General features: G+C 40.4%; 1 protein-coding gene across 5 annotated transcripts in view; it reads right to left on the reverse strand.

Moving 5' to 3' along the window:
• The window catches only part of CHL1 (cell adhesion molecule L1 like), a 780,691-nt gene that overhangs the window by 346,643 nt on the left and 421,726 nt on the right, over positions 1 to 12,322 (reverse strand). For all 5 annotated transcript variants that reach the window (XM_069643529.1, XM_069643531.1, XM_069643532.1 and 2 more), the window contains one exon: positions 11,883 to 11,994. In XM_069643529.1, coding sequence (XP_069499630.1) covers positions 11,883 to 11,994 — 112 coding nt within the window. The remainder of the gene's footprint in view (positions 1 to 11,882; positions 11,995 to 12,322) is intronic.

Consider the following 12,322-nt stretch of genomic DNA (forward strand, 5'->3'; position numbering starts at 1 on the left):
TCCTACCACATCCCACTTTCCCCCTCCCCTTACCTTCCCCCTCATCTTGACCTGCCCCCCTGCACTTACTATTTGCTGCACTTACACGATCCGAATGTCACAAGTAGGACCGTGTGTTGTTGTTTATCCCCCTTTCTTCCCTCCCCCCTTAGTCCTTTGGTTCCTGGAAACACTTTTGGCTGTTTATGCGACGTGCACATGCTCAATAAATGAATAAATAAAATGGGAAAGAATATGGGAATGATTGGCACAATAGTTCCTGGCTGCTTTTCATAAAATCAATTTTGGGAACATAAAAATGGACATAGATATTTTTATTTAACACATATGTTTGTCATAATGATGTAAGCATGCAACTATTTTGAGCACACAATGCACATTGGGCTTGGTATTCATTTGTCACCATACTCACCCTAACAGTAAAAGGTCTGTACAACATATGCAAAGTCAGACAAGCTTTTCTTTTGGTGTGAGGCTTATTCTGAACAGAACCTTATTCCTCATTTAATTTCTTGGAAACAGTACTAGGGACAATTAGGATGGGAAAGCACTTCATTACTATAGCTTCCGTTTGGTCTAACTGCACCGCAGGGCTGCGCAGTCCTATCCTACAACAGTGGATCTTGCCTTTGGAGCTCAACAGCATTGAGCCAGGATTTCATCATTGAACAGGGTGTCTGAGTGCTTTCGGTACCAGACTGGGGACAAGGCAGAGAGTCTGAGTGACGGATTCCAGTATGTGGCACTGTACAGCAATGACTTATTGGTCAAAGACACTGAGGCAGCAGGTGATGTCAGGTCTGTGATGCTGGAAGACTCAGTGGCATCACGTGTGAAGAAACACAGACATGTATTTGGTGGTGATCAGGCTTGGATGGCTCAAGGCGGTGTTGAGATTGTGCAGTGGCCGTAACTTGGAGCTTAAAAAAGCTGGTATGTATGCAGGAAGTGTTAAAATGGGGATGTTGGCAGACTCTGCAGATCACAAATGAGGGTAACGTGGAACTTCAGCACTGGAGTTGGGGGAAATGTGGGAGTCTTAAGTATCGACATTCGAGAACACTCTGGTGGTTTATTGTAGCATCTTGGATGACATTGAAGCTGCCAAGCCAGTATTGAGAAAGTTTGGAGACACAGGGATGGGCAGTGGTCGTTCCTAGGCTCTGTGTTTGCTAGGAGACTCAGTATAGGTCTCAAGGGCAAATTGACCCATTTCTTTTGCCCTTCCAAGCCTCGAAGGATTAAACAGGGCACTTAACAGGGTTCGGTCATTCTTGCACACAGCTGCTGAAACACAAAGTTCCAACAGCCAGAGCAGTTTTTTTACCATATGCCCCTCTGGGTCAAATTCCTATAATTCTGTACCCTAGCAGCCTGGTGGCAAGTTATGGTCTAAATATTTGCCATGATTACTTTTGCCGTGCCCCGCTACCATGGCAATTCAGTCACTGGGGAATGCCAGGAGACAGTCCCAACAAGGTAAATGGGTGTACTATTTTCAGCATGGAACTCAATCAAATGAGTCAGGGAGCCACATTATCAGGGCTTCCTTTCTGGAAGGAGAACTACCCGTCTCATTTTTGTTTTAAAAATCAATGTTCCATACTTCCCATCCTCACTGATGGTATTCCCTCACTACACCTGAGTCTCAAATATGGTCAGATAGTTCATAAAAGTAAAAGGTGCATTAGATAGATGTGACAGTTCATTCAAATGTTTTTGTGGAATTAGATTTGATGGTGCTTCTGTCTATGACAAAGAGTCTGTTTTGGAAAGCTAGTCTGGGCCAGTGTGTGTACATTGTTTCAATAAAAGATCTCACAATTGGTTTAAGTATGACAACTGGTCTCGCAGTGGGTTGTGTCTGAATTAGATTCCTTCGTGAGTTTTGAGATTTAGTAAATGATTGCTGATCTGTGGTTTGTCCTAATATAACCAACACTCCTGAGTGTTGTGTATAGGCAGAGAAAGTGTAAGATGCGCTTACAATGCAGCGTCTTGGAAATGGGAAAATCACATAAAAGAATGAACTGCTGCGGACATTATGATGGGGAAAGTGTGAGGTATTGACCCATTTGAAGAAGGGATGTTTTTTTTCAGTGGCCAGATTTAAATAATTTATTTTACACTTTATTCGTAGCAACCACAAAGTTGTTCCATCATTTTTAGATATTTGTAAATAGAGAAATAATGCAACTGGAAAACTGGAGCAGTAGCCAACAGATCATAGAGTCCTACAATGAGTTTTGAATTGTATATGCTTAGGGGACAGGAAGTGAGTAGTTTTGCAGTAGAACCGGTCTGATAGCACAGCGAGTAGAGCACTCACTTTCACAGCTGTGTACAGCCTGCTAACAAAGGTTCTAATCCCAACAGGGCCAAACTCAGCCTTTCATCCTTCCGAGGTCAATAAATGAGCACCACACACTGTGGGTAATAATAAGTAGCGCTCAGATACCTGAGGGTTTGTAGCGCTATATACATACTAAATTATTATTATTATTATTAGGGGACTGTTACAACAATGAAAACTCTGGTGCAGGATTAAAGTAATTATTTGTGACTAATGCACCTTTTCAGCCCCACGCAACACTAAAGCAGTAGTGATCCCAGTCACAAAAATGAAACAGGCATTAAAGTGCAGTGAGAACAAAATAAAATAATGTCCAACTCATTTTCTTTAAAAGTAGGACATTGAAATCAACTAAAAAGTGCAGAAAAAAACACTACTGGCCGACTCATGCAAGGGAAAGAACAGATAAAACAGACTTTAAATAAAGAAGCCACTCTGGATTTCGAGAAAGGGGTGCTCAGGCAAAGACCACAGAAGCAAAGTGCTGAAGTTATTGGATACGGCTTTCAAAAGATGGAGGAAGGAGCTTAAAGTCACTCAGGCCCTTCATGGCATATCAGGGGGTTGTGCTATCTTTTAATACCACAAGTTCTTGTCTTGTGGCTCAGCAGTGTTGAGCCAGGATATTCAGTATTGAAGCAGGAGTCTGGCCACTTTTGGCAATGTGGCAGGCTTGAGAGAGGGAGTGGCGATGAGGAGCTCCAACAGTGCAGTGCCATTCTGCAGTGGCAATGGCTTATGGGCCAAAGGTGATTATAATTGAAGGTGGTGGCAGTTTTGCAGTGCTGGCAGTCTTAACAGCTTTGGGTGCTAATAAGTGGAGATTTGTCTTTGGCAGAGAGTGGGCTCTACTTGTACATCAAGACATCATATCACTGCAAAAATATAGAATCTCGAAGAAGCTGGTATCCAGACATGTGGTGCCAAATTGGGGAAACTAGACGACTCAGTAGGTCTGAGATGTGGAGACAGCGGTCAGACTAGGCATCAAGCAACACTAGAGAAGCAGCACTTGTCCAGTGTAAAGGTTGGAGATTACTCTGGCTGTTCCCTTGCAGTAGCTTGGATGGGGTGTAGATGGCTAAACCTGCATGAAGGCAGTTTGGAGATGCAGAGAGAGGCAGCGTTAACTACCTTGGTTCTGTGGTTTCCGGGAGACCCAGTCCAGGGTATCAAGTGCAAGGGGTGTCCTTTCTTCTGTGCCTCCAATCCAGGAAGGAGTATATAGAGTATGTGCATAGTTCAGTGACCTCAAGTGAGCACAGTGCTGAGTACCAGAGTTTCAGTTGCAGAATGCCTTGTCCAGACAGCTAGCATCCCAAATAGGTCCTTAAGAAGGTTAAGAAGAAGAATCTCCTTCTTCCTTGGCACTTCTGTCATCACCACTCTGGCAGACGACTTTGTAGGAGGCTGTATTAAAAGCAAGGTCCAGTGAATCCTTCTTTGAAAGTGTTACAAAGGTGAATCAATTAAGGGGAAGAGTCCCCCTTTATAGAGGCAAAATGCTATAGTGGATTGGTTCAGAGCCAGCAACAATTGCCCTTCACCTGCTGATGTCAAACCCAGAGTGCCTTGTCTGTGTGGAGTGATGAGAGGAAGAATGGGTGCACCAGCTAAATTTAAGCTATTGAGACAATCTTTGGGGTGTACCTCTTCTCTGTGCCACACCTATTGTGCCACTTCCTCTTTCTATCTTCTTGGTGTGAGGTGGCCATTGTAATGCCAGGACAGTCTCTGAAACATTGATTCTCAGAGTACCAGCCCAGTAGTGTTCCTGTCTGGTCACAGGAGGAACGTGAAAACTCTTTTCAGAGGGATGAAACAGAAGGGTTTCTATGGTAGACGCAAGATGGTTGTCTTGGGTACACACAATGGCCCTCATTAGGACTCTGGCGCTAAACCATGGTGCTATTAGCACCATGGTCCATGTAGGAGTCCCCCATGGAGAAAGGGGGAATTACCACCCCATTCCAAGGTTGGCAGGGCGGTAATTCCCCCTTTCTCCATGGCCCTTCCCCATTCCCATTTTTGCCCCATAGGGCTCAATGGGAATGGGGAAGGCGGCAATTACGGTACCGCAAATTGGGGTACCGTAATTGCCATCAAGGTCCCTTTGCGGGTCCCTACTTTAACGACTGGTCCAGGCAAGCCGTTAGGGTTGGGAGCCGCAAAGGGACCTTGTAGTAAGGCGTTAAGGGATTAACGGCGCTGACACCTTTTACGGCGCTGTTAATCCCTTAACGCCAGGGTCCTAATGAGGGCCAATGACTTGAAATGCTTATCACTGTATAATTGAGAATTCTCATTAGCTTCCATGATAAAATCAGATATGGTTTATGCTTAGATATTAAACTGCCAAAAGGCTGCAAGGGTACATCATTGTGATATTCTGAACAGTTAAACGGCCACCTTGATGTGTTGGAATGTTTTGTGTTTCAGCTGGTGTGTTCAGAAATACATATGCAACCTTTGCACCACCCCTGCTTCCTCTGCAGGGCAGTTGATGGAGATGACAAGAGATGCCCAAAGCAATGCTAATGTGCATATTATGCTTGTTTGTTTGGCATGTAGTATTATGAAAGTGGGATCTGGTTAGCAGATCTCACTTCCAGAACCTAAACTACCCATATCATTGTATTACTAAAAACGGCTGACTATCCCGCCCTCATAAGAGTCTCTCACAGTGACATGTATTGGCAACATTTGGTTTCTGAAAACAGGTTTGTCAATTCATTTAGAATGTGTTGTTAGTGCTGGTTGGGGTAAGATGCATTCTCTGCCTATAATTCATTCTGGCAGAAAGAATCACCAAAGGCACTGTGCTTTAGTAGCAGATACCAAGAGTAGACACACAGTATTCACACCATGTTGATTTGTGTGGCTAATGTGAACATTGTATGACTGAGGCAACGAATGCTACATTTTTCACTGGCTCTATGGGAAGAGTGCTTGGTCTTTTCCAGAAAGTCATACAATGTATATTCATGGAAAAGCTTTATCAAAAAAATGTCGGGTTCAGTTTATGTTGCATTTGGTTTCAGAAAATGGCTTGCATATGCTGACTGAACAAACAGAGGCCATCGCTCAACCTAATGTCATCAATCCTAAAACACCATTTTATGTAATTATGTTCATTTGTGTAGCTAAACAGTGAGCACAGTTGAAAGAGGCAAATCAGAGAGGCCAGTGGGTGGATGCACATATTAAAGAGTGGCAACAAAAGAGAAGATCCATTCAAATAACTCATAAGATTTAGATTAAACTGGAGGGAGGCAACCATTTCTTTTAAGATGGGTGGGTAGATAATTGATTAAGCAGTCATCATTAAGATAGGGGAAACTCTGCAGATAGTTTAAAGGTTAGATTCCGGGAAGGGCCAAATCAGCACTCCTCCTGCAAGGTTTGCAAATTGAGTACCATAACATTGAGTAATAGGAATAGATACGAATATCGGCTTAGAAGTTGGAGAAAGCCTAAATTAATGCACACCTTATATTATTGCTATCATTAATATAATTATTTAATTTGCTCAAACAATGGGTTTTACTGGGTGGGTTCATTGCCATCAAAGATGACCCAATGTAGGAAGCGGATTATGATGGACCGTTTCAAAAGTTGATGTTCGATATGAGAACATCAGAGAAGTAACACCAGTTTCATTGGCCGTTAAGCAACATGTGCAAAGTATTTATGAATGGTACAGTCAGGGAAAAATACATTTTCTTTTAAACTGATGGACCTTCAAAAGGCCCTATATAGAGTTAGAGGTTTTGTTAAAAACCATCACATGTTTTTTTTTTTAATAAAAAGCCACTTCTAAGTCTCCAAATACCAACACTTAAAGGTAAATAGGTTAACAATTATCCTAAGGTATTAATACTTCAGCAGATACATATTTTTTCAAAAGGAGAACAGAGGCCAAACTGACTGTTAATTAAGAGGGCAAATCTCCTTCATACCTTACAACTCAACAAAAGAAAACGTACTGCCATTTTCAACATGAAAATGCATGACCATAACACAACCACCCCGATTACCCTTTACTGTCTTGCTCTAAAACCTTGACACTCTCCGCAAAAGGCATCTCACCTCCAAAACACACGATCATCTGCAACGAAAAAACTCTTGAGTAAGAAGTGCACTGTAAAATGTTCAATTAATTAGCACAGGTGTGCCTATCTGTGGAATACCATCCCTCCCAACAGTCTTAAATTGTTTAGGAAAACACTGCTTTGTTACCACACAATGCTCCTATATGGAAAGCCATAGACTTTTGTTGACTTTCCTTGTTGGATCCCTTGAGGACTAAAACAAGGACAGTATGTATGCACTGACGGCATTTTGGTTTTGGCAGTGCTGTCATAGACCTCTTACCAACTCGCACGTGCCTTCTGCACGTAAGTCTTTGCCCAAATTCCCTTCCTGTAGCGCTTACTCTGCTTTGAATGCACCAGGATCTGTGACTGATGAGGCTTTTTGTTGTGCTCTCTCCCTGTGCCCTCTTCCACTCCCCATCCCCCTTCATGGAGCTCTACGAAGTAGCCTGTTTGCAGCAGGCACTATGAAAATCAATGACATATAAAATAAATAAAGATTAGGAATGCAAATCTTTTGGAACTCATGATATAGAACCGTTGAGGTACTCGAAAGCGCAGCTCCCTTGTCTTGCAAAATCGAGGTGCCAGTAAAGGCTCAGGGCGAAAGCAATGGGAAGTGACATACATGAGCTACCAGAGGCCACACTAGGAGCAAACCTATATTTTAATCAATTACAAAACAACAGCGGGCAGCACTGGAAGAAAGAGTCACCCTGACCAAAGATCAATTATGTCAGAAGAATAGCATGTTGTGATTTCCAAATGAATTTGTGTTATGTTCAAAGAGCCTTTGTCCAAGACTTTTTACAATGATGAACATTGTACACATTTTTGAAAAACACAAATGCATCTAAAAAGATAATGGCAATACAACCAACAGTAAATCCCCTGAGACTGTTTTACAATACAACAATGAAGTTACAAAAACACAATTCCAGGGGAAGAACGCTTCAAAGTTATGCTGAAATTAACAAAAACGAAAAGGATCACAAGGCAAGTGAAGCCCAGTGAGAAGAATTGATAAATAGGTCAGATTCAAAACGATGGTGACAGCATTAGTCAGAATAGAGGGAAAAGTTAAAAGTGCAAACTTCAGCAAACCAATAATTGAGAACAACAATAATTTACGTGATAAAGTACCAGAATTGCAATAAGTGATTAGGTGACGGAAACCTTTATTAAATGGCAACATTTTTTAATATTGAACAACTAAAAATGAGAGGATTGGGTAACTGATAGGATTTGTTTCTGAAAGGAGCAGTCAAAATGTAGCAATCACTCCCGTGTTGGGGGCTAGGGGTGTACATGGCCAGTGATATCCTGCTAGCCCGATCCTAGCCACAGCAGAGTGAAGTGAGGGTTTCAGAAAGGGTTGTTGGTTATTACCGGCCATGTAGGCACCCTCGATACAGGGGGGATAGTTATTCATGCCCTGTGGTTCATCAGGGGTGCAAATAGTTTTTTGTTACTTTTTTAGGGGAGTTAGGGTAAAGCGTATTGTATGAGCACAATCTCCAGTACAAAAAAAAAAGAAAAAAAGATGACGGTCGATATAGGAAACGTGAGTACCTTTTCTATTTCCTTGGTGGCCGTGGGTGGGAGGAGCACCCGGACCAGAGCACAAACTCCGGTCCAGCAGTTAAGGGAGGAGGGAGAGGCTCTCTGTTGCCTCCCCACAATTAAAATGGCGCCTCATGGAGAAAGGCCCCAGGTGGGTGGGAAAAAGCAAGCAGTACACTGTATGTTAGCGCCCAATTTTCCAGCCACCTGATTGGCTGGGCACTCTTCCTTGAGTGCGACAAAATATAAATCCAATTTTATGAACAGCATCATTGAAATGAATCTGGATATGAGAAAACCGAATTGAAGGAATCAAACCAGAAGTAGAAGATGTACAAGCTAAAGCCTCTGTTTCTAGAGGGCTTTGATTCATTACATGGACATGAATCCAATAATCCATGGTAGGCAGACATTGAAAAAGTTGCTGGTTAAGAAAATCAGTGAAACAGACAAAAGAAACGAAGATCTTGAGTGTCATAAGCATAAACCTGCACACAAAAAAAGAAAGGATCGGTTTAGTGAAGCAAGTGGTATAATATATAAGGTAATGAGAAGAATACAGAGTACAACACCCAGAGGGATACTACATGAAAGTGTTTTAGAAGAAGTGAGTGTACTCTTCCAGTAAACCTGTAAGCAACAAGTGTGCAAATAAGAAGAAACCAAATATAGAGCAGAGCCAGAAATGCCAGGAGTGGAATGAGAAAAGACAAAAGTAAGGTGATCAACCGTGTCAAAAGATGCAGAGAAAGAAAACTAACCTGTATGTTGTACAAGCAGAAGGAAATCAGAAATACAAAGAACAGTGTCAATAAAATAACAAGATCTAAACCCTGACTGAAAAGGGACCAAAGATTGTGAGAGTTAAGATAATCGGATAACTGACACAGTTCTGAGCCCTCAAGAAATTGACGTGCGAGTTAAGAAAGTTGACAATAGTTAGAAGCATTGGACGCATATAGAAAATGCGGGAATAACAGCAGCCTGCTTACAATTGGTAGGACAGCAGCGAGACTGCAAGGAAACATTTAAGAAAATAACAAGACATGATAGAAAAAAATGGGAACGTAAATTTAACTGTAGAAACATGCATACCGTGCAAAGTAGTCAAGCATTTTTCCATGATCAATCTTGGAAATCCAAAGTTTAATCAGTTATGACAGGAATATCAAAATATATATATTGCATAATGTTGATGGAAGAAATGTGAGTAAAACAAGTTAGGTATTTCACGTCAAAATCAGTCCCAATGTAATGCAGACAGTATTCCAATAGAATACTGCATGCAGTAAATACGACATAAAATGGCATATGATACAGACATTTCACCTACAAATATTGTTTGTGTTTTATAATTTGTATTAGCCTCTTGCAGGGGCAATATTCTACACATATCTGCACTCTAATTTTCATATTTGTGTATTAGCTTTATATACATTACTAGGCTTCTATCACTGATAGGAAATGACAGTAACTATTATTCAAATGGTGCTACTTTGCAGACAGCACATGTTTTCTTTCCTAGACTTATCCTTAACCCATTTATAGGTAAATACATATGTTACAGTGATAAGTGCAAATATTAGTAAATGAATATGTATGCCACATTTTTAGCACTGAGAATGTAGTGCCAAAATAAATGTTTTCAGCAGATGAGGGGTCAAAAACATCTTCTAGCCCAAGGCTCTTTAATTCTGGTTATAGAAGGATTGATTGATCAGAGGTTTTACTTCATCCACAAAAGATACATGTGGTATAATTGTCAAGTCCATAACAGTTATTTTTCTTTACATAATAAAGTGTTAAGCTTAAGGTCACGATGCACTGTCACCCTCAAAGACCAGAATGCAAGACCCAAGGAATTCTTGCACTATCCTTATGACACACTATGTTTTCATCACTTATGTTGATTTGTTCATGAGCTCACTGCATGTGGTAACTCTCAAAAACCATCTAATTGGGTATGTAACATTAGTAGGATGTTAACACGGTCAGATTTTCAAAAATTCTGCATGCCATAATTCTGAAAATCCATATGCTTTATTTTACGATTTTGCTTTAATCCATTTCCGCCTTCGTTGAGATTGAAATTGGTTGGCCACAGTAGCAGATCACTGTTACTTTGCCACTTAATTTTTTTTTTACAGAAGGGTCAATATTCATTCTTTGATTCATTCATTTTTCGTCCCCTTTAGGGTCCCCCTAAATATGTTTTTCCTAAAGAGAAATGTTTAAAATATCTGGGCAAGGAATATTAAGTTTATAACTAAACTTGGGGGAGGTAATGAGAGGATTTTTTAATTAGGTATTTGCCTTCATAACCAACTGGTATGTTGTGTTATTCCTGGAAATACTGCATGTGGATTGATTGTTTTATTCCTGAGCAACATGTTTAAATGATCTGTGTTTGTTCATTGTATCTCCAACTTTTAGGCAGAGATGAAAAGGAGAGGATATGTTTTTTAATTAGTTATTTTACGCCATAACAAGGTGGTATTGTTTGCATGCACTAATGCTGGGGTTACTGCAAGCTCTGAATACAGGCAGTCTAACAAAGAATGTTTGACGTTCCCCTTACTATCACACATACAATGAGAGCATATATATATATATTGGGGGTACCTTTCATCAAAGTAACCTATTAGGCCTCCTTTATCTATTAATTATATTTCATTTCGAGTCGATGTGATCACTGATATTTGTGGAATTAGTGTCTCAGATGAACTCATCACACTAACCCCAAAGGTATTATATTGCCCTAGAGAACCTTGACTAATGCGTGTGCATTACCGATGTAGCCCTAATGGAACAAAATAGCAAACAATGTACATGCCTTTGTTGTTTCTTATTTCTGCCAATTCCAAATGCCCGAAACAAAAACTTAATGTCATGAATAAGAACATGTTTGCTTAGTAAGATCTCTGCAACTGTGATTTAAATGTTCCCTTAAACACTTTATTGAATGCTTTCATTCCAAGAGAAGCATATCTAGCATATTTCTTGCTGCGTCAAATGAATATTTCAACTTATATTATATCACAGATATTAGCCTATGTTTTCAAAATGATTTATATGTTCAATTTCAGAATTCCATGAATGAAAGGTATGCATTTTCTTCTGTGCATAAAATCACATGTGTTTCTTTTTTTAATTAAATGCATTATCAAATTGTTTCAATAGTGTTGTATATAAAGATTACATTGATTGCTGGGGCGCCAGCAGTTTATTTGATATAATAATTAATTCATAACATGTGCATACAGCAAGCGTCTTATTAATCAATGCACTGCCTTTGCTGGAAAAATAATTCACACTCTCCAAAGCCCATGGGAGACCATAAATGAATATGTTGCAAAATGAGAGAAAATATCTAGCAATGGCTCAGACAATCATAGATCCTAATAGTAGAAACTGATGGTATTTCAGTAGAACACTCAGAAGATGCATTTTACAGAAGATTATTAACCTGTTTATATTACAGTATATAAATACAAATGCACTACCTCGCTGTGTAACAGTGATCAAGCATTTCATAGTGTAGCACCTGCTCTGCTGCAAGAGGAGGCATCCTGATCCAGCTATTGTATCAAACTACAAGATTGTCTGGGTCTAACACACTAAGAAAAACATGTAGGCTTCACAACACAATCAAGCACTGGACTAGCATAGCACAGTGCATCCCAGACTTAACATGATAGACGTAGTCTACCACTATATGCTATTGAGTCGTTTATCCTAGTGCTGCATGTGCCATGCTATTACAATCCAGATAATATAGAACTGATGCAAATCCCATGACTTCAATGGCTCCACCTCACACTGCATGAGATGTTCACATTCGCTCTACATAGAATAATAGTAATTAGACTTACAATCCTTCTGCGATGCATTGTAGTACCAGGGAGGATCCTTTGATGATCACCACTGTCGATAGGCTATCACGAGGAAGCAACATCTTTGGCCGCCTCTCCTTCAGGAAATTGGCTGGAAAAGATAAGAGTTACAGACTGTTAAAAAATGTTTACTTGTGTTTGAGTCACCGAAAGAACCTATATTGGTGTGTATCTCACTCAAACATGTATGTGTGCATCCCCACGATTTCAAATCTCTGCGTGATGAACAATGCACACAAACTTGAGCCGTGGCTGTAAAACTAATACACGTTATGAATTGAACACACATCTAATCCAAAATAAGACCCCGAGTGCACATTTCCGGCAAATCAGATTTCTAAAACATCTTGCAACTATTCCCTTGATTAAGCATCTAAGCCAAACCAGAATCCGGGGTGTGCAAATAATGGCCATTTATG

Source organism: Ambystoma mexicanum, chromosome 2p (assembly GCF_040938575.1).
Source record: "Ambystoma mexicanum isolate Mex_15411 chromosome 2p, UKY_AmexF1_1, whole genome shotgun sequence".
NCBI classification, from domain to species: Eukaryota; Metazoa; Chordata; class Amphibia; order Caudata; family Ambystomatidae; genus Ambystoma; species Ambystoma mexicanum.